The sequence below is a fragment of the Ursus arctos genome, unplaced genomic scaffold (assembly GCF_023065955.2).
Source record: "Ursus arctos isolate Adak ecotype North America unplaced genomic scaffold, UrsArc2.0 scaffold_25, whole genome shotgun sequence".
Taxonomy (NCBI): Eukaryota; Metazoa; Chordata; class Mammalia; order Carnivora; family Ursidae; genus Ursus; species Ursus arctos.
This window is the reverse complement of record NW_026622930.1, coordinates 1,269,771-1,296,661: the sequence shown is the minus strand read 5'-3', so window position 1 is coordinate 1,296,661 and position 26,891 is coordinate 1,269,771. Positions and strand designations below refer to the sequence as shown.

The window sequence follows — 26,891 nt, the reverse complement described above, 5'->3', positions numbered from 1 at the left end:
AGGGGAGGGGGTCCGGGTCCGGGGCGGGGGTGCGGGAGAGGGGACCAAGGCAGAGAAGGGAGGGGTCTGCGGGGGGCGCGGGGGCGAGGGCCGCGGGTACCTGGCACCCGGGCCCGCCCTAACCTGGATTTCCGGGGGCGGGGCAGGACGCGGGGGCGGGGCGAAGGGCGGGACGCGGGGGCGGGGCGGGCGCCCGCAGACGTCAGGGACCCGCGCGCCAGGCCGCGGGCCGCCGCTCCGCCCGTGGGCTCGGCCGGGGCTGCCGCGAGCGTGCGGGCCGCGCCGGGCATGTCCTAGGCGGCGGCCCCGCCCAGCGCTCGGCCGGCGGGCGGGCGGGAGGGCCGGGGCCGAGCCGCAGGTAAGACGCGCGCCCCGCGCCTGCCGCGGCCGGGGCCTCCCTGCACCCGCACCTGCGCCCGCCGGGCCGCGCGGGGATGGGGATGGGCGGGGGGCAGGGGCCGGGGGAGCAGGTCTCCTCCGGGCCGGACAAAGGCGTGGGGACGGCGGCCGCGGGCGCACCTGGCCGGGCTGGTCCCTGCCGCCGCGGAGGCGGCCCAGGTCTGCGCCAGGCCGGGAGGGGCGCCCGGCGCGCGTCTACGCGGCCTGGAGATGGGGGCGCAGGCCTGGGCGCCGGGGTCCCCGCCCAGGCACCGGCTCGGCCATGGCTGCCCCGGCGAGCGCTGATTCAGAAGGCGCCGCTCCCTCCCCCTCCGGGCCCGGCCGCCGCCCGGCCTGGTCTCTCCTCCCGCGGTCCCTCCCTCCGTCCTCCTCCTCGTTTCCCTTGTCGCTGCCGTCTCTCCGCTGTCCCTGCCTCCTCTCTCGGCCTGTTCCCGGCCTCCGTTCCGTCTGCTCCTTCCAGCCGCCCGCCCGCCCCAGCTCCTGCCGCTCCCAGACCCTGCCCCCATCCGTTCCCTTTCCCGGTCCCCGCCGACTCCCAGCCTCTGCCCCCGGGCGGCTCCACCTTCCCGTCTCACCTCCCGGCGGGTGGCTTTTCTGGCTGGGGCGGCCGTGGGGACGAGTTTGGGGTGTTTATTATTCTCCATCCTAGCAACGATGGCCAGCCCAGCCCCGATCCGGCTGCAGGCTGTTTGGGAACATCCTCAGCTCCCCGGCCTGAGCCTTTTCAGGATGGGCTGGTAGTGGCAGGGGTGGCCTGGCCCTGGCGCAGCCACAAAACCAGGCTCTCGGCGCTTGTCCTCCCTTTGCTGTAAACCGAGGCTGTGGCCTCATCTGGGTGGGGTCGCTGCCTATTGGAGTCAGTAGCAGGTGATGGAAGAGTGTGGGATGTGGGGGCTGGGAAGGGCAATGATGAGGCAGGGGCTCTCCAGCAGAGAGCCTGTATCCATCCCCCCACCCCCGCAAGGAGGGGTTTTAGAGGAGGTTGGGGTTGTGGAGGCCCCTGGAGCCCTGCAGAGGGGTGGGGGTGGAGGTCCCCACTCCCTTGGCCTCTAGTGCCTGCACCCCTGGCCAGACTCTGAGGAAGCGCCTGGGGCTGGGTGGGAGGTTCTGGCAGACTTCTACGGTGGGTTTTTCCACGTCTTTCCACCTGCTTGCCCCGGGTGACATGAGGATATGCCATGGAGTAGTGGTCACTTGGGCCCACATGGCCTGGTGGGTCCTGGTGTTGGCCGCGCTCACTGCCCGCCCAGAAGGGAGCTGTGACCTGGGGCCTCTGGGTGTGGTTACTGCAGGGACAGGGACTGGGCATCCCCCTGCTGCTCCCACCATCCATTCTCTCCCTTATTGTCTAACCTGCCGTCTGTCCTCCCTGTGCTGTAAACTGAGGCTGTGGCCTCCTCTGGGTGGCCGAGTCATGTCATGGACTCAGGACCTCCAGGGCTGGCCATGTGTCGCCTGCTCATGCCCCACACTCTGCTCAGGGCTCCGCTTGCCATGTTTTTGAAATCCTTCGTGACTTTTGGACAAGGCTACCATATTTTCACTTGGCACTGAGCCTCCCAGAGATGAAGCAGGTCCTGGAGCTACCTTTTGGCTCCACACCCCACAGGACTCCCCGTGCCTCATGACCCGTCTCTGCACTGGTTCTGCCCTCTGCCTGGACCACAGTCTGCAGATGTCCACCTGCTCCCGCTCAGATGTCCCCTTCCCAGGGTGCCTTCTCAGGAGCCCACCCACCCCGCTTTGTTTTTTCTCTGGGGCACTCACACCTTCTCAGAGCCTCTCACCTTTGCTGCCTGCTCCCCCCCAGCTGGTGGGAAGGCCCGTGGTGCAGGTCATAGCTGTCTCAGAGCCCAGGACACCCCTCGACACATGGCGGTGCTGGGGATGTGATGTATTTCAGCAGTATGCATATTTGTAGGAGAAGAGTGGCCAGGACACTTGTGGTAGTGCTCCGGGTCCACAGGAGGCCATGTGCACACGTGTGTCCCATGAGCGTGTGTGTGTGTGTGTGTGTGTGTGTGTGCGCGCGCGCGCACATGCACGGTGTCCACGCGCAGGTGCTGCTGTGCACACAGCTCTACTCTGGGGGCTCCGGGTGAGCACGGCACCCATGTGAGAGCATGTGCGTGCAGGCTGCACAGGGGCCTCAGGCTGCCCCAGGGCCTGGTCTTGGGGTGACATTGGCCCTTGTTGTCACTCAAATTGACCCCTGTGCTCCCCAAGCTCCCGTGGTGCTTCCCTGCCCATCTCGACCATACCAGCCCCTCACACCCCCCTTTCAGCCATGCTTCCGGGACCTTGGGCACCAGGCACCACCTCTGTCCCCTGCTGCCTGGTCACCTGGTACTGTCCTGGCTTGGGGACCTCTGCAGGATGGCCGCAGTGGCCACCAAGGGGCGTTTGGTCTCCTCTAAGTGATCTGCATGTTGATGGCTCAGGGCTCCTGTCCTCGGCTGCCTCCCCGGCCCTCCTGGCAGGCCCACCCCAGCGTGTCCGGCTGGGGGAACAGAGCCCCCGGTGCAGTTTGTGTCCCGGGCTGGGGTCTGGCCCAGTGCATCTGGCATTGTGCAGACCCCGATGGGCCATGCCGAGTCCCACACGAGAGCTGTTCCTGGTCGGGTCATGAGGACACGTGAGGCGCCACACGTGGGCAATGTGGTCTGTGCCTCTTCGTAGACTCAACGCCTGGCACCTGGGAGGGAGAGGAGAGGGGCCTAGAGCACAAGGGAGGACTGGGGGAGCTTAGCTGGGGAGGGCGGGTGGTCTAGTGTGGCTGGGGTGCCACGTTTCCAGGAGTGGCCCCCGCACTGCCATGGGGGTGCTTGAACCTCAGGGGGCAGGATCCCTGCCCAGACTCTGGCATCCAGGGGCTGGGGCCCAGGGAGGGAAGCCTGCTCTGACGCCTCCTTCCCCTCAGGGCAGGACCGGCCTGGCCAGCGCCAAGATGAGCGTCACCTCCTGGTTCCTGGTGAGCAGTGGTGGCACCCGCCACCGGCTCCCGCGAGAGCTCATCTTCGTGGGGCGTGATGAGTGTGAACTCATGCTGCAGGTGAGTGTGAGCCCCTCGGGGGGCAGGACCCGGGCCGGGAAAGCGCCCATCCCACTCCCTGCAGGACGCCTGGGGAGAGCCCTCGCGGCAGCCCTGGACCCACAGGTGGGCCTGTGCAGGCCTGAGTGTGTGCTCACACGGCTGGTCCCTGGCTCTGCGTATTGGAGCTTTTCTGACAGGAAGGTGTGTGGGCTCCTGTGAGGTTCTCAAGGCATCAGGGACCCACCTTTGGAAGGTGCTGGAAAGTGGACCTATCCATATCCTTGTTGTCTGAGGCCCAGCTGGGCCAGGAACGGAGTGGGGAGCCCCAGGGCCAGCTGGGACCATCAGAGCTGTCTAGGGGAAGGCTGGTGCCCCTTTGAAGCACCCTGGGGTGGGGAAGGGGCCTTTCTCAGGCAGAGAAGGCAGTGGGGCCAGGGCACTGTGCTCTTGGCCATCAGGACTTTCAGGCCCCGGATTTCAGAGCGTGGGCTTGGCTTCTGTGGGAATCACATGTCTGGCTGTTTGGGAACAAGGAGGGTTCCCCCTAGTTCAGGTGTCCTTTTGCCTGTGCTTCGTGGGTGTGATTGAGTCGGGCTTTCTGCAGCCCTGCCCCCCCCCCACCCCACGTGGCGCATGGGCCCCTGTCCCCCAGCCCCCCAAGCTCCATGCCCCCCACTGTGGGGCCCTCAGAAGGAAGCAGGCATCCTGGGTGGGCCACTCGGGTACAGGGTGAGACCTCTCTCAGGCCCCGGTTCCCTTGTGCAAGGCCGGCTGCTGCCGCCCACTCCCCCGGGACACATGGGGCTTGGGCTGCAGACGGGGCTCCACCACACGCACGTGCACTTGGGCCGCAGATGCTGTCTCCCTCTCCCGAGGGCAAGCCGGTCCCTGTCTGGACACCCTGGCTTCTCCCCGGAGGTCCTCGGACTTGCTTGACTAGACCGGCAAAGTTCCCGCGTCGTGTCTGGTTGCTGGGCCTTCTGAGTGTCTTTCATCTGGAACGGGCTGTCCTCTTACTTCTCTTCATGCCTTTGGAAGCTGGAGGGACGAGTCAGTGACTGCCCGGGGTGGGCCGATGTCTTCCGTAAAGACGTGGCTGTGTCTTCCAGGCCTCTGGGGCCACGCGCCTCCTCGGCTGCGACTCCGCGTTGCGGGGTTGAGAAGCAGCGGCCCGAGGACAGTAAGGCAGCAGTGTGGTGCCACCCGGGAATCCTTGTCCTGGGCATCGAACTGTCAGTCTCCTGTCGTTTTCACCCGTCACGAAATAGTCTCGACTTGTTAAAAACCGTTTACCCATAGAAAGAGCGCTCTGAGCACGCGGTGTGTACAAAGCAGGGGGCGGACTGTCAGTCGCACCCCTGGCGTCTTGAGCGGCCCCACTGAGGCCTGCGTGTGGCTGGTGGCTCCTGATGGTGACGCGGAATGTGACCCCTGTTCTCTGTCTTTGGAGGCGGGTCTGAAAGCCTGCTGGGTCCCTGACCCCTTGTAAGGTGCTGTGTGCCTGGGTAGTGTGTCGATGGCTTTGCCGGTCTACCTAGGGTGGCCAGGAGGGCCTCGGAGGAGGCAGCCCTTGACGGGGGCCTGGGCCCAGCATGGGGGTTCTTCCTGCCCACTGCCTGGCTCTGTCTGCTGACCAGGCCCTCACTCTGCTTGCTTCTTTTCCTAGGGATTGGTGCAGACGCCTCCCTGCTTCAGGAGGCAGGGGTCAGGGTGCTCGAGTGAGTTTCGGGTCCAGTTCCTAGTTCTGGTTCGTCGGTGGTGGAGCCTTGAGCAGGGCAGGAGCAGTGGGCACTTCTCAGCCCTTCCTGCGGGGCCAGCCCCTGACGCGGGTGCACCTGCGTTCCTCCCCTTGCTGTCGTGCACCTGGGGAAACAGGCTCCAGGAGATCATGCAGGCGTTAAGCGAGGGCAAGGATGTCCACCTCTGCAGCCTCCCTTCCTGCCTGGGCCCCGAGCTACTGGGCGGGCCCGCCCCGGAGGTCCTGTCACTCGTGCCTTGGTTTCCACATCTGCTGAGCTGATTCACACAGTGTCCTTGTCTGTCCTGTCCCCAGTCTCCAGCCCCCTGCGTTTATAGCCCGTGTGGGCATCACCGAGGCAGCCTAAGCTCTGTGCAAAACCACCCATCCTCCGTCCCCTCCAGCAAGGCCCCTGCCAGGGTCCCCACCAGGGTCCAGGGACACACCCTGACCTTTCCTCTCCCTTACCTGTGCTTTGGGCATCCTCAGGCGGCCCTGCCACCGCAGTGGGCTCAGGGATAGGCACACTGGTGGATCCCGGCCTCACCCTGCAGCTGTCCCACCCTAGCCCCTCTGCTCAGGTGCTGCCGGAGGGCCTGGGCCTCCCCTCTGTGGGGTCCGTGTCCTCATGCCTGTGTTGTCACTCGACGGTTGTGATGGAATACTGTGTTGTTCCGGCTCCGAGAGGGCCCTGCAGAGACCCTGCCTGCGGGGTCACCGCTCCGGGGGTGGGGCCGGCTACACACATGTAAGGAGGGACCAGATGAGGCCCCCGGGGGAGAAGCCCGCAGGCGGTGGCACTGGGAAGGGGATGGGGGGCCGTGGGGCCAATTGGACACCCAGGAGGGGGAGGGGCACGGAGGGCAGGCAGAGGTGCCAGGCAGGGTGCAGCCTCCACACAGGGTGTGGGGAGGAGGCAGTGCGGGGAGGCCGGGCAGCAGAGGGCTGTCCAGGGGGCCTGTAGCGCAAGGGAGGCAGGAGGGGCTGTGGCTGGGACTTCAGGGGGCAGAGCCGGCCAGCCTGGCCACGTGCCGTCCCCTCCCCAAGCCTGGCACAGACGGCTGCCCTGCCAGCGTGTGGTGGACGACACGAGCGTGAGTGTGGACGCGGGCCACCTGCTGCGGCTCTTGCCCTGGGGGGCCCCGCGCTGTGGCGTGGGTCGTGTGCGTGTGCACGCACAGTCTTCCCCGCCTCGGCCCGGTTTGCCCTGCAGGGGTGTGGCAGCCGGGGTCTGGGTGCTCGTGCCCTTATGCAGAGACCACAGCCCTGAGTCGGGGGCCCCCTGCACACGTGCCGGCCAGCCCATCCTAGGTGGACATGGGTGATGCCGGGTGTGGACTGGCGGGGGCTATGCCCAGAGCCCTGGGTTTTGGCCGCTGCCAGGATCAGGCTGGCCCGGGCAGGGCCTTCTCCATGGAGGGAGTCACATAAAGTTTGGAAGCACGTTTCTGTTCCTTTTAAAGTGAGTATAATTAGACCCTTTTCCAAAAATCTGTATCTTTGGAGCTCGTTAGGGCTATTTTATTCACCTGTTCCACAGTTTTCTTCTCTCGCGTGCCGCACAGCTGCTTTGTGTCCTATGAAGTCTCAAATCCAGGGCCAAGAGGCTGCCTCGACCTTCCCTGGGTGGGTGTCCAGCCTCTGAGCACCTGGGCATGGTGGAGCTGGGGTCAGCTTCTGGTTTGGCGTGTCGGAGCTGGGAGGGAGGTTTCTGGAGCTGAGGCCCCTCTCTGCCTGCTCCCCGTCAGCCTGGTGCTACCCGCAGTCTGGGAAGGGGCTTTGCAGGAGCCGTGCCTGGTGCTGGAGCCCTGGCCACGAGTGGAGGCTGGGCCTGGGGACTGGTGGGGGGGGGGGGCCCAGGCTCTGGGGGCAGATGGGGGGCACCGTGCAAACTCCAAAGAGCCAGAAGATGGGTGGGGGGGCAGGGAAGGCGGGCACAGGGAGGGTGGTGGTCCTGGGCGGAGGACCCAGGTCCAAGCATGGGCGAGGCATCTCCAGAAGTCACAGAGCGGTCTGGCCAGAGGGCTGGCCGGGGCAGGGCAGGGCAGGAAGAAGGTTTGGAGAGGCCTCCGTGGCCTGTGGCTCATGGGACAAGGCCAGCCTCTCCCCTCACGCTGGCCAGGAGCCTCAGGAAGTTTCTGCAAAGAGTGTGGGCAGGACCGATGGGCTGGGAGGACAGGAGAAAGATGGCTGCAGGGGACAGGTTGACGGGGAAGGCCAGTGGGTGCCTGGGGGCAAGGGGGTGTGGTGGGAGCAGCCGGCCCCTCCGCTGCTGGCCTTCCTGGGGAAGGCTATAGGGCCAGGTGGGCAGGGAATCTGGTTTGGCCTGGCCGAGCTGTGTCCGGGAGTTGGGGGTCCGAGGCTTGGGGAGGGAAGGGAGTTGCTCAGGCTGGGAGGTTGCCCAGAAGCCCCTCTAGGGGCTTACTCCTTGACAGAGGTGGTGTCTGCACCTGAGGGGCAGCGTGCCCTTGCTGCCCACCCCTGTCCGCCTCGGGCCAGCCTGTGTCGCTCTGCGTGCTGGCGTGGGACTAGCCAGAGCCCCGTGGCACAGCCCTTCCCGGGCCGGTGGCGCCCCTGTGGTCTGATACCTGGCGGCACAGCGGCACAGCCCACCCCCAGGCTCACTTTCCAGAGACGGGGGGCCCCTTTGGCAGCCGGGGTGTCCGGCAGGGCTGAGGTGGGCGGCTGGCCTGTTCTCGAGCCCTGGGCGGTGCTTGGGAAAGGGTGCAGGAGGAGGCGAGCCCCCGGACTTCTCAGCAAGTGCCGTCCTCTTGGCTGCCGGGCTGGACTTCAGTGCTCGCGCTCGCCGGCTCGCGAGGCTGCCTGGAGGGGCGGGTCGCTGGCCCGGGGTGAGGCGAGCCTGAGCACTCAGGCTCCCCCAGAGAGCTGCTGGTTCTTGTCAGCCCCACCACAGCCGGGAGACTGAGACCCAGGTAAGGGCTTGCCAGGGTCCCCTGCCTGTGCCTGGTTGGGGAGGCCCAGGCCGCGGCCTGGGGGTGGCTGCAGGGCAGGGTCACGAGGGCTGGCTTTGGGGGCAGGTGAGCGCCGGGCCGGCCTGCATCCGGGACAGGCAGGGGAGTCTGATGGAGGAGGGGGTGCTTGGCACCCAGGGGAGAGGCTGTGGGCCGTGGGTGCCAATGCTGGGCAAGGAATTCAGGATGGGGGCGGAGGTGAGGCCTGGGGGGCGAGGCAGGAGGTCTCAAGGTTAGACTCATCTGGTCAGAGAGCTGTTGCTCTGGGAGGCAGACGAGTCGGCACCAGGAGCCCCACCAGGCCATCCTGGGGGCTCCTTAGGGCAGATGCTTGCCACAGGCTGCGCCACTGACCTGGCGCCCTTGGGCAGCACTGGAGCAGGTGGCCCAGGGCAGCCTCTGGGTCAGGGAGGCTCCGGCTGGCCCCACGGTCTGCTCTGTGCTCTGGAGCACCCCTGCACCCCTGCTTCTTCCAGAGGACTGAAGGTCCATGGCAGGATGAGGTGTGGGTCCCGCGTCCCATTCCGTCCTCATGCCACGCCCCCCAGGTTCCCCACCTCGGCAGCAACCCTGTGGGTCCAGCTGGCCACCTGGGGCCTCTGAGTGCAGGCAGGGCTGGAGCATGGAGGCTACTGCTTGGGCTGGGGGCCGCAGCCCCTACAAGGCCTGCCCACGACGGTCTGCCCTCCAGGGCTCTCGGCGCATCTGCCAAGCTGAGTGACCTAGGGCAGCACGGGGCTGGGCCAGAGCCCATGCCCACGCCCACCCCCACCTCGCTGTGTCCTTGGGCCTCTGGGGAGGCCTTGGGCTTCTAGTCCTTGGGAGGGTGGGTGCTGGGGCTGCCCCTGGAAGCCAGGGAGAAAGTGGGCTCTGTGGGGGCCGGCTGCCTCGGGGAGGGAGGGTCCGGGCGCTCCTTGTGGGAGTGGAGAAGCCTGGTGGTATGGTGACACAGGGACTCGGGTCCTGGGCCACCACCTCATGGGCTAGGGGCCGTCCTGTGCCAGGCCGTGGAGAGCAGGGGTGCAGCCCTGTAGGTGCAGGCAGGTGCTCTGGAGGTAGGTCTGGGTGTCTTGTGGAGGCACTGCCGGGCAGGTCCACGGGGTCCTGTGCGGTCATCCTGGCAGGTCTGGACATCTCCTAGGTTGGCTGGTTCTGCTGGCCTCTCCAGAGACTGGTCCCCAGGCCTGTCTCCTTAGATGGCGAGAGAGGGAGGCAGGGGCCTCCAGCAGAGTGGGTGTGGGGTGGGCAGTGGTGGCGTGCTCTGCGCCAAGACTGCGGGCCTCGTGGCTGGGGGAGGTGGCCTGTGCCGGGGGTGCCTCAGCGGAGAGAACGTGACCCCGTGGCCCTCTCCCTGCCTCTGCACCGCGAGCCCTAGCCCTGGAGAGGTGTGCCGGGGACTGTTCTGTGTTCTTCCAGCTGCCTGTGTGAGGGGGCTGGGTGACTGGCCTGGGGAGGGGTCCTCAGCCGGCACGTGTGTGTGTGTGTGTGCACGTGTGTGCAGGGTGTGCTTAGGGTGTGTGTAAGACCAGTGCATGCGGGCACATAGCTGTAGGGTCCGAGATTCATCCTGCACTGCGTGACCACCACCGGGAGAGCTGGCCAGGAGCGGGGGGAAGCCCTATCCCTGAACCCACCCCCCCAGCCCTGCTGTCCTCCCTGTGCGCTCTGCCTCCCCCAACTGCCCTTGGGAGTGAACAGCATGTCCCAGATGACAGAGGTTCCCAGCCCTTCCCATGGCAGACCCAGGGATAGGGGAGCACTGGCCTGTTGGTGCTGAAGAGGGCTGGACAGAAAAGGAGGGGCCCGGGTGGCAGCAGTGGGGTGGGAGGACCTGGCCTTGGTATTTCAGCAAATCCCCATGGCCTGTTCCAGTGGCTGGGACAGCTGGCTGAGTCAAGCCTGGGTGGGCTGTCGGGGATGCACACACTGGAGGTGCGGGGGTGTGGGCTGGACCTGGTGGGCTCCCAGGCCCAGGTGGCTGGTGTTGCCATTGCGGGGGGTAGAGGAGGGTGGGGTTCCTGCTGGGAGCTCCTCTGCTCCTGGACCTCACCTAGCCAGGAAAGCCGGCTGAGGGAATCTGTGTGTCCTCAGTCCCGCAGCGTGGACAAACAGCATGCTGTCATCAACTACGACCAGGACAGGGACGAGCACTGGGTGAAGGACCTGGGAAGCCTGAACGGGGTGAGTGCAAGGGGCAAGGGCGCTCCGTGCTGGCCCTGCCCCTCCTCAAGACCTATCTCTGTCTCTGTCTCTCTGTCTCTGTCTCTCTCTGCTGGCCCCGCCCTCCTTTTGTGATGGTCACGCCCCTCTTCGTGACACCCTCCCATAGGAGCCCCCCCCCCCTCGTCTTCCCCACCCCAGCTCCTTCTGCACCCTGACCCCCCATCTCGGCCTATCCCTCCGCCTTGGCCCCACCCATCTTCGTGAGCTCCCCTTTGTGAGCCCCGCCCCTCTTCGCAGGCCCTACTCCTGCTCTGCCCGCTTGCTGTGGTCCCTTTCCCTCCGTGACCACATCCCTCTGCTCTGTCCTGCCCGAGCTCCTCCAGGATCTGCTGCTCCCTGGGGAGGAAGTCACCTCAGGTGCAGGGCTCCCTTCGGGCCAGGGCTGCTCTGGGGGGAAAGGGCCCTAGGGAGGTTGGGGAGGCATTGGACCTCCTGCAGGCTGAGAAATGGGGCTGTCTGCTGGGATACCCTGTCCTGGGGGATGTGGACCTCCTTTGTGAGCAGGGAGGGGTCAGGTGAGGGATCCTTCCAGGGTCCAGTGTGTAGCTGTGCTCAGAGTCTGTGTGGTGCAGACAGGCGCCTGTCCAAGGAGGGCCTTCTGCCCTGTCCCTCCCAGCTCATGAGGTCTGCCCTCCATCCTGAGCTGGGGGTCTCACAGCAGCCTCAGGCTGCCGAGTGCTGGGCACTCCTCGCCACCTCCCCCGAGGGGCTCCTGGCCACAGGTCTCAGGCTCTGCTTGGGTGTGCCCCTGAGCTCCTCCCCTGTCGGCCCTCCTGCCAGAGTCACCCTACCTGAGTGGGCTGCAAGGGGAGTGAGCATCCCCTCCCCCGACGTGGGCTGCACGGCGGCCCTGGCCCCCAGACCACCTGGTCTCTGAGTGGGTCACTGGGGCTGTGGGCCTGGTGTGCGCTCCTGGGGCCTGTGTGATGTCCACATAGTTTGGGCCAAGTCTTGCTTGTCCACGGGCACAGGCGGACAGGCCACCCCCATGCCGGGCTGCTGCCATGCGCCCATTGCTTAGAGCTCACGGACTCCAGTGTCACCAATAGCGCATCCAGATGGAGCTTGCCGGGGTTCCAACCTCTCTCAGGCCTGCTCTGCTGCCCTCCGCCCCCCCGATCCAGCCCTGGCCTGGGATTCCTTCCTGTGGACCTGCCCTCCCGCTCGGGAGATCCCCCTCTGTCCTGTAGATTCTCCCCAGTCTCGTGCCTCCCACCAGACTCCAGCACAGTTCCTGTGCCTGAGCCCCTCCTGTCTGCCCCCTGTCATCTGGCCTGCCCCCGAGGCCCGCAGAGCATGTGGGGCTCTCTCCCTCATCTGGCCAGAGTGTGGTGTCCGGGGGCCAGCCAGTGAGAGCCCCTGGTGGAGGGAAGAGGGTTTCCGGGGAGCAGGCAGCCTCGCAGAGCCCAACCAGCCTTGCCATGGGGCCACCCCAGGGGTGTGCCTCGGCCACTGTCACTTCAGGGTCCTGGGGTGCTGGGCGAGGGCAGTCCTTCAGCGGCCGTCTGTCCTGTGGTCCCTGCAGGGGGTGAGGCTGGGTGCACGTGTGTCAGAGGGACAGTGCCTGGCCCAGAGCAGCATGGAAGGAGGGGACCCCACCTGCTGCTGGCCTGGCCCTGCCACCTGTTTCCTCCGCAGACATTTGTGAATGACGTGCGCATCCCGGACCAGAAGTACGTCACACTGAAGCTCCATGATGTCATTCGATTCGGCTACGATATCCTTTCCTGGCCGGCCCTGCCTTCTGGCCTCACTCGCACTATTGTCCTGGCAGTCATAGGGGCCTCCGTGGGCATAGCTGGGGCCCATGCGCGTTGGAGAGTAGCCAGCATGACCCCGGGCTGGGTGCCAGCCTGAACTCTGGTCACGGTTCCCCCGACAGAGGCCCCAGTCCCAGGCACCTGCTTCCTGCCTCCTGGTCTGAGCTCACACTGGGCCCCAGGAACAAGTGACGCAGGCTCCCTGGTGACCTGGGGGCTGCCCAGGTGTGGCCTTCTGTGCTCTGAGCATGTGTCCGTGGGGGCTGTGCCTCTGCCCCAAGAGCCTGGTTGCCCTGGGGACCCATATACATGGCAGGAGCACATGTCAGAGGAGCCCTACGTCTCCTCTGCCAGCACTCATGTTGGCACAGCCGCTAGTGGGTGTGGACCCAGATGCTGTCTGGGGAGGCTGGCGCTGAGGGGTGGTCTGGGATGGGAGCTGGGAGCTGGCTACGTGGCATGGCTCCTGGGCACATCTCCTGCCCGCCCTGCCCTGCACTTTGGGTGAGGGGCTGAAGGGCACGTGCACGGCCCCGGCGCGGTGTGTGCCCTGATCTGGAGCGGCCTCCGTCCCGCTGCTCCGACTCAGTGCAGTGTGGATGCGGGCCTGGTGCACAAGCGGGTGTGCGGGGCGGCACAGTCCCCCCATGCGTCTGCTCTCGATCTGATTCACCCAGGAGCTATCTGCTCCTCTCGCTGTGGCCCCGAGCCCTTGTCCAAAGGCCGTCCTGGCTCTTCCGCTCTGGCTTTGCCTTAACTCTCGGCCACATTCCAACATGTACGTGCTGGAGCGTGTGCAGCACCGGGTCCCCGAGGAGGCGCTCAGGGTCAGTGCCGGCACTCACGAGGCCCCTGCACCCTGCACCCCTCCTCCGGCCCTGCACTCCCACACCTCTTGGCTCCCTTGGCCTGGCTGTGGTGCCATGAGTCAGCCCGGCCTGGCCTGGCCTGTCCTGCAGGATGGCCCAGTCTAGCAGGCGGGGTAGTCATTCCCCCCAGGCTGATGCAGCCGCAGGTGGCGGGTGTGGGGAGGAGGCTGCTGTGCCCAGCTGGGGGAGGCCGAGAGGCATGTTGGGTGCCAAGGAGGACCCCAATCAGGCTATCACAGGTGGTAGCCAGAACAGACAGGAGGGACCTGGGTCGGGGGCCACGGCAGCTGGGATGTCTCCTCTCCCCTTGTTCGTTTGTGTGGGGGTCCTGGAGCATCGACTTGGGGGACCCTGCCCAGAGCTTCACCCGGGAGCCCCTTGTGGGAGAGACTAGCCTTAGCCCCCTTTCATGTGAACTGTGGGCAGCACAGGCTGTGTGGGTGGCCTGCCCAGAGTCACACGGCCAGTGTGAGCCTGGGTCTGACAGCTGCAGAGCTCAGCATGCACGGACGCAATCCCACGTGTCCGTACGCACATGCACGCATGCAAGCATGCACACGTATGGTGTGCTGGGATAGACCACTGCTCCCCACGTCCCGTGGTCCCTGGGGCCTGTCCTGCCCTTCTCTGGTGGGTCCTGAGTGGGGGGTGACGTATCACCTCTGGTGACTGCTGCCCACCCCTGCCTCCCCCACCCCAAGCAAACCGCAGCTCCTTCCTGGAAGCTTTGTGGTCCTGAGGACCCCCCAGGCTTGGGTGAGGACCCCCAGCTTCGAGCCTCAGGCTGTCCCCTCCGTGGGGGTTGTGAAGGAGGCCTCCTGGTGCGTGGGGCCAATCCCGGCCCTCTCTGGACCAAGAGGGAGGCAGGCTGCCTTGGGTGTCCTCCTGAGGCTGACCCTGCCCTCACCCCCGCCCCGTTGCCTGCAGCACGAGAAGTATACCAGCCAGCTGCAGGTGAGCGCCAAGGGCCCGGCACCCAGGAAGGGCGAGCCGCTGCCCCAGCACACCCCATACTGCGAGTCCTTGGGTCCCAGGCCAGAGAGGGGGGACCGGAGGCCGGGAGCAGGTAAGGGCAGCATTGCAGCGGGGCCCGGGAGGGATGTGCACACAGGCCTGCCCCCCACGGGCGCCCCATGGCTCTCCTTGAGCTGCCTGTCAGCCTCCTGGGCTCATGGCACCCCACAGCCACAGCACAAATCTGCTGTCCTGTGAACTCAGGCATCCATGCACCCCGCAGCCACACAGCCTGAAACATGCCCACCCACGTGCATTGCCCCCGTGTACCCTGTGTGCTCGGTCAGCCTGCGGTGGGGCCCAGCCGTCAGGGTCACCCCTCTGTGGCCCGAGCTGTTTACAGACCTTGGAGAGCAACCCACCCTGGCTGTAGACTCCTGCTGTCCTCCTGCCCTTCTGGCAGGCAAGCTCTGGGGGCAGAGGGCTGGGACAGGGCTGGAGGGGTTGCCTGCCCCAGGACGGGGGCACTAGGACTGTGCTGCCCCAGGTGAGCCTCCTGCACAGGGAGGCCTGGGCAGGGCTGGGAGCAGCGAGCGTCCCCTGCTGTGGATGTAGAAACGGGCCTTAGAGTGACGAAGTTGGAGTGCTTCGGGTCCTAGGCTGAGATGGGAGGTGACCCCAGGGCCCCCCCGGAGCCCAGTGCCTTCCCAGCCCCGGTCTCCCCTCCTTGTCTGCGCTGGGGCCACAGGGACCCAGGGTCGAACTCCCTCTCCTTGTGCAGAGGCGGCGGCCTACCGCACACCCCTGTACGGGCAGCCCTCCTGGTGGGGAGAGGATGATGGCGGCAGCCCGCCCGAGGACCGGCGCCAGGAGGAGCCCTACGCAGGTCGGTCCCGGAAGCCCCTGGAGCTTCCGAAGGGTGGCGGGTCTGGAAATGCCCATTTTGGGGGGGGGCACAACAGCTGATGGTCCTGGCAGAGGTGGGTGGGCCAAGGTCGCCACCCTGCAGCCCCCCGAGGACATGTTTTCTCTCCGCCCACCCAGAGCGGCCCAAGGAACTGGTGCAGCATGACGGCGAGCTCCCTGGGACGATGGCCAGCTTCCGGGCCACGGTGGAGCCTCAGGGCTACTCATTCAGGCGGGAGCCCAGTTACTTTGAGATCCCCACGAAGGAGGCCCCGCCGCCGCCCCCGCCGCGGCCCCCCGAGGTGCCGGCCCAGGAGGCCCCCACCAAGGACGGAGAGCCAGGCGGGGGCGGGGCGGCCCCCGTGGTGCAGAGCCACGCCTCCTTCACCATCGAGTTTGACGACTGTAGCCCCGGCAAGGTGAAGATCAAGGACCACGTCACCAAGTTCTCGCTGCGCCAGAGGCGGCCACCGGGCAAGGAGGCCACACCGGTGGAAGCCGTGTCTGCGGAGACCAAGGTGGCCGACTGGCTGGTGCAGAATGACCCGAGCCTGCTGTGCCGGGCCGGCCCCGGTGACGACCGGCACAGCACCAAGAGCGACCTGCCCGTCCATACCCGCACCCTGAAGGGTGAGTGCCAGCCAGGCTGGCCCTGCGTGAGGCCTGTGACCTCACCGCAGTGCCTTTGCTCCCAGTGGGGCGCCCTCACCAGCTTGATTGGTTTCCCACCTGCAGTTAGTTGTAGGGACTTGCCTCCCCGGTGGGGGCAGTCTGGCGTGTTCCCATTGCTCGTCTCGGCCACGTGTGGTGGGTTCCGTGAGGTGTGGGCACTGCGTCCCCAGCCACGTGTGGCAGCTTGGGCATGGCATGAAGGGGCCCCCCCGATTGCTGCCCGCTTTCCCTCGGCCTGATGTGTTAGGGCTCCCCCACCCCCAGGCCACAAGCATGAGGACGGCACGCAGAGCGACTCGGAGGACCCCACGGCCAAGGCGGTGGCAGCAGCAGCTGGGGTCCCCGCGGAGGGCGGCGGGGCACAGGTGCGGCTACAGAGGCAGATGAAACGGGACCCCCGAGAGCTGCTGCACAACCAGCAGGCCTTTGTCATTGAGTTCTTCGACCAGGACACGCCACGCAAGAAGCGCTCACAGTCCTTCACACACACCCCTCCTGGGGACCCCAAGGCCGACAAGCGCCGAGGCCCCGGGCCGGCGGACAGAGAGCGCACAGGCGTCCCTGCCTCGGCGCGGGGGACAGGTGGCAGCTCGGGGCCACAGCGGGCCAGCTCGCTCAAGCGGGAGAGGACAGAGGAGCGCGTGGGGGGGCCCTCACCCGCCTCCCGGGGCTCCGCACGACCCTTTGGCAGCGTGGGGCGCCGCTCCCGTCTGGCCCAGGACTTCATGGCCCAGTGCCTGCGGGAGGGCTCCCCGGCCGCCCGGCCCGGCCCTGACAAGGCATCCCCAGCATCACCGGCCCCCGAGACACCCCGTGGGGCCAGCCCTGTGGCCCCTGCGACCCCACCACCGCCCCCCGCCGACCCCCAGCTGACCAAGGCTCGCAAACAGGATGAGGACGACAGCCTGAGTGATGCGGGGACCTACACCATCGAGACTGAGGGGCAGGACCCGGAGGTGGAGGAGGCCCGCCAGATGATCGACCAGGTCTGCAGGGCAGGGGGCTGGGGGCCTGGCCGGGGCTGGACTGGCTCTGACCTGAGGGTCTGGCCATCCCTCCTCGCAGGTCTTTGGGGTACTTGAGTCTCCTGAGCTCTCCAGGGTGTCCTCGGCCACCTTCCGTCCAGTCATCAGAGGGGACAGGGACGAGGCCAGCGATGGGGTCGCCCAGCGAATGGCTCTCCTGCAGGAGTTTGCCTCCCGGACGGTGGGCATAGCCCCTCAAGGGGAGCTTCAGGTACCTGGGAGGCACGCTGCCCTGGGAGGGGCTGGGGCCCCATCATCGGGTCCTGTATGAGCTCGAAGGTTACTCCAGGCCTCGTGCGATGCTGGGCCGAACCTTCCCTGAGTGGTATGCTTACCTGGCCTGTGGGCTGGGGCTCCTGTATGGCGGACTCGAGGGCAGGCCTTGAGGCCCCAAGTCAAGTTGGGCCCCTGGGTGTTCACAGGCAGGGCTGGGCTGAGTCCCAGAGGCGGGACGGAGCCACAGCTGCTGATCTCTGGGCCACTGAACCGGGCTCGGATGAGGTAGTGACGTTGGGGTTTTGTGAGCTCAGGAGCGCAGTGGGGGTTCCCGGGCTGCTTCTGTCGGGGGGTTATGTCACAGGTGCAGAGATGGTATGTTGGGGCCAGGTGTGAGGGCGAGGGTCTCCACGGGGCTCCCGCCTCTCCCTGCTGCAGACACACACTGTCCTTTGCTCTGCAGGGCCTCACAGTGCCGGGCTCCCCTGGGGGTCAGAAGTGGGTGTCCCGCTGGGCCAGCCTGGCCGACAGCTACTCAGATCCAGGCCTGGCAGGTAAGTGGCTCAGGCTCGGAGTGGGGAGGGGGTGGGCTCAGGCCTTCTACCGGACACACAAGCATGAGTGCATGCCAGTCACGTCTGGAAGAGGGTCAGGCTTCCGGTATGCATGGACGGCCTGCAGGCCAGTGGCCGCTTCAACCAGGCTGACCTTGTCTTTGCAGAGGAGAGCCCTGGGCGCAGAACTGGGGAGCTCGAGGGGGCCCTGCCTGTGCGCCAGCGACGGCGACTCCCACAGCTGCCCAGCGACCGTGCAGATAGCCCCGGGGGCCTTGAGGCCACCAGGAGGAGCGGCCCTGGGCCTCCGGAGCTGGGCAGTGAGCAGGCCACCTGCCTCTTGGCCCAGGAAGACTTGGAGCCTGACAGCCTCAGCGATGCCAGTGGGTCGGACGGTGGGCGGGGCTCCGAGCTGGGTGGGGGCCCGCAGGAGGAGAGACGCAGGAGCCCCCAGGAGGGACTAGCATGGACGAAGGGCCGGCGTTCGCCCAGGGACCCCGGAGAGCCAGCCCCCACTTCTTTCTTCATTGGGGACCAGAACACGGAGACGGCCTTCCCCAGGAAACCATCTGTGGCCCCCGGGGAGGTGGAGGGCCCAGTGCGGGCGGCCCAGCCCAGCCCCGCGGCGAGGGACAGCGTCTACGTCAGTACTGGCGGGAGGGTGGTTATCCAGCTGCGGACAGAGCGGTCCCCGGAGCCTGAGAGCCCTGCCCCGGCCTTGGTGCGACAGGATAGCTTCGACAAGGAGCCGGCCGGTGGCCCCCCAGTGCCCGGCCAGCTACCACACATCTCCAGCCACCCTCTCCTGCAGGACCTGGCTGCTGCCCGGGCCTCACGCATGGACCTCCACCCCCAGGACACCCACCTGATCCTGAAGGAGACAGAGACAGCCCTGGCAGCCCTGGAGGCCCGGCTGCTCTCCAAGTCCACAGAGGAGGCAGAGGGCCAACTGGGCAGCGCCCCCGGGCTGCCAGAGGACTCCCTGTCCGGGGACTCTGACGTGGACACGGCGAGCACGGTCAGCCTGCTCAGTGGTAGGAACGGGCCCAGCCCAACCAGTCCTCAGCCCGTGGGACTGCAGAAGGAGAAGCCGCCGTCCCCACCAGCAGCACAGGACCCAGGGGGTGTCTCCTTGAACAGTGCCCGGGAGCGGCCCTCAGATAAGCATCGTCGCCCCCTGGGCCCCACGGACGCGGTCCGTGCAGAGCCAGGGAGGCGCCTGGCTGCACGGCATGCCGCTGGGCCCCGTATATCCTCAGACTGGACTGACGAAGAACGAGGCTCCAGCCTTGCCCACCCGCCTGGCGCAGACACGGTCACCTCTGACCGTGAGACTCCCGTGGCCACCGGGGCGGGGCGGCCAGGGCCTCACCGGAAGCCTGCCCCGCCAGCACCGTCCCCGTCTCCCCGGGAAGAGCAGGGCCGCGGCTCCGCCCAGAAGGTACAGCAGGTCCTGACGCGCTCCAACAGCCTGTCCACACCTCGGCCCACACGGGCCTCCCGGCTCAGGCGGGCCCGGCTGGGGGATGCCTCGGACACGGAGGCTGCCGATGGCGAACGGGCGCCCCCGGCCAACCCTGAGCCGGCGGGGCGGCCAGCGCCTGAGCAGGCCAAGAAGCTGTCGCGCCTGGACATCCTGGCCATGCCCCGGAAGCGGGCGGGCTCCTTCACCGGGCCCAGCGACTCCGAGGCGGCTCCCGCCCGTGCAGGCTTCTCGGGCCGCAGCGTCGAGTTGTACTGCAGCGGCCGCAAACCCGTCATGGCCGAGGCTCGGGCCGCCGCCAGGAAGGCCACCAATACCACCACGGTGCCCCGCCAGCCCTTTAGCCGGGCCCGCCCGGGCAGTGCCCGATACTCCTCACCCAGTGAGTGCCAGGAGCAGGCGGGGTCCCCGGGCCCCGTCAGCCAGGGCGGTGGGTCTGAGCGTCCTGGGTCAGCCCAGTTCTGGCCCCAGAGGAGCCCCCGTTCCCACGGGCAGGCCTGTCTCCACAGACACACGAGTGCCCCAAGTGTGCGTGCCTGTGTCCTGCAGCGAGCCCGGAGGGAGGAGCTCCTGCGGACTCCCGGCTGCTGGGGCTGTCCACTCTGCCCTGACGTTGTCCCGGGGTGGGGGGGTGGGTGCCTGGGGAGGGTGTGTCTGGCTCCCACACGTCCCCAGGCAGAGGCCCCGTGCAGCCTACGGTCTGCGCACATGCATGGGTGGAGGGACGGTGCTGTGGCCGCTGGTGCTTGTCTCGGACCCGGAGTGGCTGGATGGCTCTGTGCACATAGCCGGCTTGCCCTGTCCCGGACCCGTGGCTGCAGAGAAACAGCTCCTCCCTGCTTTCTGGGCCCGCTGTGGGCCAGGAGTACTGAGGGACCAGTTGGCTGGAGGAAGGGATGGAGCAGGGACAGTGTGGTGGAGGGCTGAGGACCCCGGCTGCACGCAAGCCCGCTGCCCCTCCCATTCTTTTTGGCTGCATGTATTTGCTGCCACCATGGGGCCTCAGAGCAGGGTGGGTGAGGAGGGGGTCCCAGAAGGCCAGGCAGGCAAGGGAGGGGGTTGTGAGGGCTGAGCTCAGCCCCCCTCTGTGGTCCCACCCAGGCCTGGGGCTGGTTGACATGGGGAGGTCTCCCCCGATTTGGGGTACGTGTGGGTTCCATTTCCCGTGCCACCAGTGCCACTTGTTCCCATCTGATGGGCACAGACCCTCTCCACGGGGTGCAGCCTCTGCCCACGGGGTGACCAGCCACAGGCCCATGCAAATGTCAGGTTGCCCATCCCTGCCGTCCCTGCTTGACCCTGCCCATCCCTGCTGTCCCTGCCCATGCCTCTGGGTTCGTGGCTTGTCCTGCAGCGCTGGGCCCTCGTCTGGAAGGACCCCGGGGCTGCTGCAGGGTGCTGAGCGCTGCTCTGTTCTGTTCTTGCTTCTGGAAACGATTTGCACACCCAAGGCACGCGGCGTCGGCAGCAGGGCTCGGATTGCACGTCCACATCCGAGGAGGAGTACGGCTCCCACCACGGCTCCCCCAAACACACACGCTCCCATGCCTCAACAGCCACGCAGACCCCGCGGGCTGGCAGCTCCAGCCGGACCCGCCCCAGGGCCCCCGGCCTCAGGGACACGGACGACGAGGAGGAGGATCCTGATCCCTATGGTTTTATTGTGCAGACGGCAGAGATCGCGGAGATTGCCAGGTGAGCAGCGCCAACTCGGCAGGAGCCATCGACCCGGAGCGCGCCTCGCTTTGGGGCCAGGAGCATCCCCAGGGCAGGGACTGGGCTGGAGGCTGTCTTCCCGAATGAGCTCGGCAGATGCTGGTCGATGGATGGTTGGGTGGATGGAGGGATGGATGCTGGGTGGATGGGTAGGTGGGTGATGGGTGGATGGATGGGTGGGCGGGTGGATGGATGCAGATCTGTCCGGGAGGCTGTGGGGCCTCTGGTATGAGGAAGGACTGTACTCTTTGTTAAAGATGAACTCTGTCGTGTCATCATTCCCTGGGTCAGCTCCAGGCTGGGAGCTGGGAGGCTGGTGCAGAGGTGGTGGGGACTGGGGAGCGGTCTTGCTCTGAGCAGTGGTCAGTGCTGCGGGGGTTGGGTTCTGTGGGGGCTCGTGCAGGGACAGGAGGGGTCCGGGGCCGGGCGAATGGTTAGTGTTTGGTGCTGAGGGTGCTGGTCTTGAGCCCGGGAGCCTCCAGAAAGGTGACCAGAGGCAGGTGGTATCTGGGAGAATGGCCCGGAGGCACAGAGATGGTGAGAGAGGCCGCAGTGCCTGGAGGTTGAGCGGAGAGGACCTGCAGGATGTGAAGAGGGTCAGCACGCAGGGGGCGGTGCACAGGGCCATGCACAGGGCTGACAAGGGGCCAGACTGCTGAGGAGGCAGGGCGAGGGTTCTGGAAGGAGGCCAGTGGGTGAGAGAGGCGAGGGGCGTGCAGAGGCGAGGGGGGGTGGAGGGCCCCTGTGGGCATCTGGGGCCTCTGCTCCAGAGCGGACAGGCTTGGGGATCCCGATGTGCTGGGGGCTGGAGAGGACGTGGGGGCAGCACTGAGGCAGGGGCACACGTCCATTTGGCATCCGTGAGTTTGAGGGATTCCTTCTGTGTTTTCTTGATGTAGGGAGAGTGGGACCCAGTTGGGGGACCCCCATCTTGAGGGGGCCTAGCGCAGCCTCACTGGGGAGGTATAGTTTTCTCCAGCTGTGCTCGGCGTTTCTGGGAGGGGCTGAGCTTGGGTGGCCGTGCCAGGCAGGGGTGCAGGTGGCATTGGGAGTGGACAGGACCCGAGGGCCGGCTGGGAGGCGCTGCGGGCAGTGCTGGGACAGCTGAGGGTGGAGGCCTGGGCCTTGGTGGGCCTTGGAGGCCCCGTCCCTTGGGCACCTGCTGGCATCGATGGGCCGAGGAAGCCTGACAGTGTTGCTCATATGCCCTCAATGGAGGGAGCAGTGTGGACGGTGACAGGGGACTCCTGTACTCCCAGCCTGGGCCGAGGGCTCCAGTGACACAGGCTGGCTGTGGGACCTGATGTGCTTTGAGGACAGGGCTCAGCCTGGGGACTTCGTGGGCGGCAGGGGGAGAAGGTGCTCCTGGTCCCTGCTAGCCTGAGAGCCTTGTGGGGAAGTGTGCATAACTGTGCGGGGTGTGAGCAGAGCTGGGCTGGTGCTGGGAGCCTGGCCTCCCTTGGCCTCCCTCCCTCCCCTGCAGGGAGGTTCCTGGTCTCTGCCTGCCTGTTTCACCCTTTGCCTGACTCTGACCCTTGTCTGTGACCCGTCTCCTACCCCAGTGTCCGTGTCTGCAGAGTAGGGCCTGGGTGGCCCCACGTGTGCCCTGGTGGCCGGAGGGGAAGGTGTGGCCTGCTCTGGAGCCTGTGGGCACCTCCACCTGCCCTTCCTACCCAGCCTCAGCCCTGCCACCCCTCTTGGGGCATCGGACGCATGAGCCTCTGTTGGGGCCCTGTCCATTTGGCACTGCCAGCGGCCGGCTGGGCACAGTCTAGGCCAGGCTGGGAGCTGCATACATTTGGTCCCTACCCCTCACCCAGCACTTGCCTCTTGGGAGAGACTCCTGCCTCCACCTGAGAGGGGAGGTCGGCCTGGGGAGGGTTCCCTGACCTCCCCGACCTCCCCAACACTGGCACCTGGCCCAGGAGGACCCTACAGGACTTGCCTTCTTTCCTGTGGGCTGCAGGCTGAGCCAGACGCTAGTGAAGGACGTGGCCATCCTGGCTCGGGAGATCCATGACGTGGCTGGGGATGGCGACTCGCTGGGCTCGCCGGGGCCCGCCCGCAGCCCCTCCCTCAGCAATGTGCCCAGCACCCCAGCTTCAACCATCTCCGCCCGTGAGGAGGTGAGCCCTGCCACCACCCTGCCGAGCTCTGGCCAGGTCCTCGGTCCTGGGTCCTGGCTGCGTCTGCCCCCCCCCCCCCCCCCGCATGCATGGGCGGTCTCAGCCGCGAGCCCCCACCGAGGCTATGCATCCTGTGCTCGGCTCCCCACACGGCCGCCCTGAAGCACAGGGAGGGGCGTCTCGGGGCCCCCAGGGGACTGGGCGTGGGGTCCGCTTGGTCCCCCTGCTGTCGTAGCAGCACTGTCTGGCCCTGCTGGCGGGTGCCCCCCACCCCAGGAGCGCAGACACCTGCCCCTGTCCGCAGCTCGTGCAGCGCATCCCCGAGGCCAGCCTCAACTTCCAGAAGGTGCCGCCTGGCTCCCTGAGCTCTCGAGACTTGGATCAGAACATGAATGACCGCTGTGAGGACCCCCTCGCCGGCAAGACGCGGCCTCGGAGCCGCGAGGAGGCAGGCACCCCAACCCCCCGCCCCTCAGAAAGCTGGCCAGGCCGCGTGCTCATGGGGCCCTCCCGGCCGGGTGCTGCGGTTCACCCGGGAGCGGGGCCTTCGGGAGGGCGCTGTGCTGACACCCGGTCCTCACAGGTGATCTTTGACAACCTGATGCTGAACCCCGTGTCCCAGCTGTCCCACGCCATCCGGGAGAACACGGAGCACCTCGCCGAGAAGATGAAGTGCGTAGGGCCCGCGAGCTCTGCGGGCCGGTGGGAGCTCCCCCCCGCCAGACTCCCCTCAGACACAGACACCAACACACACGCATCGGCCAGGACCCGCTGCAGTGGGGGAGGGGGTGCACGGCCCAGGGCATGCTCGCGTGCACACGCGTTCCTGGCTTCCAGGAACCAGAGTCCCAGAATGACCCACAGCCTCCAGCCCAGCCCTCCCCACGTCAGGGCCGGAGGCCGGGACGCTGGCTCCAGCCAGCCCCGTTCCTGCTCTGGGCCCGTGTTTCCCTTTGGGCACAGGCGGGGCGCGGTGGGGGGAGAGGTGTGGGCGTACACGGGTCTGGGCTCCGTCACCGCTGTCCTCTGCCTGCTCCCTCGGCGGCAGGATCCTCTTTCAGAACACAGGGCGTGCCTGGGAGGAGCTGGAAGCCAGGATCAACTCGGAGAACGAGGTGCCCATCCTGAAGACGTCCAACAAGGTGAGGGCCGGCCCGCCCCCAGCCGCCTGGCTCAGGGAGTGGGGGAGTGACCCCCTTGGTGGTCCTGCTCCATCTCCCCCCTCCCGCCCGCTTCCAGGAGATCAGCTCCATTCTGAAAGAACTGAGACGCGTGCAGAAGCAGCTGGAAGGTGGGTGTGGTCCAGATGGGGGGGGGGCAGATATGGGGTGGGTGAGCCCTCCCGGTGCTGCCCGTGGTGCAAGCAGAGGGAGGCCCGGGGTGGGCACGGGAGGCAGGGCAGGACCTGCCGGCCGGCCTGAGCCTCCCCGCCCCCGCAGTCATCAACGCCATCGTGGACCCCAGCGGGAACCTGGACCTGCTGACCGGGAACCGGGGCTCCGCGGGCTCAGCCCAGCTTGGGAAAAGCCGGCCGGCCGTCCAGAGCCCGTCCTCGCCCCCCTCGGCCCTGCCTCTGAGGAGCTTCCCACAGCGGGCGAACTGCGGGTCCCCTGGCCTCCCGGACCCCGCCTTCCTCCCCGCCTTCCTCCCTGATGCAGACAGGTTTCTGATCTAGGTGGCCAGGGCCGCGGCCGCCTCCTCGTGCCCTGGGTCCAGCGCCTCCAGCGCCCTTTGTCTGCCGCCACGGCCCTTCCTGGCTGCGGACAGTTCGCCTCAGACCCCCACACGTGCCATAACCCTGTGGGCAGGTGCCGCTGTGCCCAGACCCCCTCCCTAGCTCCCAGCCAGTACCCTAGCTGGACGGTCCAGCCCCTGCGGCTGCCCCTGCTGGCCTCCTGGCCGAGCTCCTGTTGTGGCCACCGCCAAGGGCTGGCGTCCCAGGTGTGTACCCACCTCCTCTCCACCGCTGTTATTTTTGTCTTTAGCTTTTAAGGAAAGCGTGTTCTGTGCCACCGCGGCAGCCCCCCTGGGCCCGGAAGCCCTCATCCCACCTCTCGAGCTGGGAGTGCTGTTCTGCTGAGGGCTCCCGTGGGCTTACCTGTGCCGTCCCTCTGTGCTGGCCGGGGCCAGGCAGAGGAAGAGGGGCTGGGCCGGGGGGGGGGGGTCATTCAGTGCCAAACACGGAGCCGGGAGGGGCTCCTGATGCCCCAGGACTTGAGGGCAGGGTGCACCTGCCAGGGGTCGGGTGGCCTGGGGTGGGGATGTGGCCTGTGGAGACGTTTGGGGCAGGAACCCCACTGCTTCAAGCCTTTGGTGCCAGTGCAACTGCCAAACCCGAGTGTGCACGCTGCCATCACATGGGCCGTGCACACAGGCACACACAGGCCAGACACGTGTGTCCGCGCTCACAGCTAGCCCAGGCACGTGTCCTCACTGCGGGGCTGCTCTTCCCAGCCACGGTGGCTGGGCTTCTGCGCTTGGCTTCCCGTGGTCCTAGGCTGGGGGCGGGGGGGTGGGGGTGGGGAGGTGAGCACTTGACCAAGGCGGCTGGAAACGGGCTCCCAGAAGCTCCTATGCTGCGCCCCCTCTCCCAGCCCTCACCCCGTCCTCCCTGATGCTGTGGGCATTCCTGGGGTATCTGCAGGCTGCTGTGCTCCTGGTCCCGTGGGGGGCGGGTGGCAGGGGGAGGCCCCCAGGGACAGTTTCGCCTTCTCAGGGTTCTTTCAGCTGGGAACACGCCGGGTGGGCAGAGCGCCACCCTCCCGGGCAGGGGGGCTGTTTCTGGAGCCTCTAAGCCAAAGAGCCCGTGGGCTGTGGCAGGTGGGGGCGGGGGTCGCTCTGCACCGTGCCCGGCACCTGTGTGAGTGGCGACTGCGGGATGGGGCCCGGGGGCCGGTGGGTGTGAGTCCGGGCTGCCACGGGTGATGTGTCTGTGTTTACGTTTAGTCGACGTGGCGTCGCGTGCATGGGTCCTGTGCCCCCCCCCCGTGATGTTTACGTGTGTTTGAGTGGTGGCGGGCTCCCCGCCAGGACCCCGCTGCTCGAGCCTGCTGTGTCCACACGGAGGCGGCGCCGGCCCCTCCGGCCTCCTGCATGCCCCACACCGTTGCCCAGAGCCTGTCCCCCGGAAACAAACAGTGGCCGTTCTCATCCACACCCACCCTCAGTGATCGCTGTGCACTTTTTTATTCACAAACCCTGTTCCTCCCCCTTCCAACCTTCGACTGGGATTGGTAACTTATTTGTCTGGCTTCTCCGAGGTACTTCTGTATGTCTGTCCTCAGGTGGGCTCATGGATGTCTTTCAGAAAACGGTTATTTTATATGAGTTGTCATGGAATTTGTTCTAATAAATCATTCTATCACGTGGCAAGATCCCGGCGTCTGTTGCCTTGGCCTCCTTTCTCCACGTCGCTGTCTGGGGTGGGGATGCCTGGCCCCGGCGGGGGGGCAGGGTGGGGGGGGCCTTCATTGGCTGGGAAACCCCGGATTGTCCCCCAGACCAGCGATGCTGCAATGCCCAGACCTTGCCGCCAGGGCGCGGCAGAGCGAGAAGTCAGAGCAGGGAAATCCCAGATGTCCGCTCCTCAGCAAGAGAAGTGATCACCAGGGCTGTGGTGACATCACACCGCTGAGTGCCTAGAGCCCCGGGTCTTCAGACCCCGTGGGGGGAGTCACACCCCCACGCCAGCTGCAGGAGGACCCCGAGAGCTGGACTAGAGGACTGGAGAAAGTGATCAGCCAGCTGTCAGCCCATAGGCTGGCTGCCACAGAACCTGTCCTCCAGGTCACGTGACCACCGCACAGTGGTTACTAGGACCAGCGCTGTTCCCCACGTCCGCTCTGTTGCCCACTGCGGATCTGTACCCTCCTCAGCTCTGTTCCCCACGCCAGCTCTGTTCCCCTCCTCAGCTCTGTTCCCCATCCCGGCTCTGTACCCTCCTCGGCTCTGTTCCCCACTTCGGCTTTGTTCCCCACGCCAGCTCTGTTCCCCACCTCGGCTCTGTTCCCCATCCCAGCTCTGTTCTCCTCCTCGGCTCTGTTCCCCATGCCAGCTCTGTTCCCCTCCTCGGCTCTGTTCCCCATGCCAGCTCTGTTCCCCTCCTCGGCTCTGTTCCCCACGCCGGCTCTGTTCTTTTCCCCACGCCGGCTCTGTTCCCCATCGCGGCTCTGTTCCCCATGCCAGCTCTGTTCCCCTCCTCAGCTCTGTTCCCCATGCCAGCTCTGTTCCCCACACCGGCTTTG

General features: G+C 66.9%; 1 protein-coding gene across 3 annotated transcripts; it reads left to right on the top strand.

The window, feature by feature from the left end:
• Window positions 1–288: 288 nt before the first annotated feature.
• CEP170B (centrosomal protein 170B) lies at window positions 289–26,023 on the top strand. Of its 3 annotated transcripts, none has more exons than XM_057318681.1 (19): window positions 289–358; window positions 3,320–3,451; window positions 10,235–10,324; window positions 12,005–12,085; window positions 12,897–12,953; window positions 13,923–14,061; window positions 14,731–14,835; window positions 14,994–15,485; window positions 15,792–16,513; window positions 16,593–16,763; window positions 17,232–17,322; window positions 17,490–19,187; window positions 20,257–20,500; window positions 22,488–22,647; window positions 22,952–23,095; window positions 23,231–23,319; window positions 23,696–23,789; window positions 23,887–23,938; window positions 24,087–26,023. In XM_057318681.1, the coding sequence occupies exons 2-19, from the start codon at window positions 3,347–3,349 to the stop codon at window positions 24,320–24,322; spliced, it is 4,770 nt and encodes a 1,589-aa protein (XP_057174664.1). In that variant the 5' UTR covers window positions 289–358; window positions 3,320–3,346; the 3' UTR covers window positions 24,323–26,023. The 3 variants fall into 3 exon arrangements, with proteins under 3 accessions (XP_057174664.1, XP_057174665.1, XP_057174663.1); XM_057318682.1 differs by having other exon boundaries at window positions 303–358; window positions 3,325–3,451; XM_057318680.1 differs by lacking the exon at window positions 289–358 and having other exon boundaries at window positions 3,229–3,451; window positions 20,362–20,500.
• The last annotated feature ends 868 nt before the right edge of the window (window positions 26,024–26,891 follow it).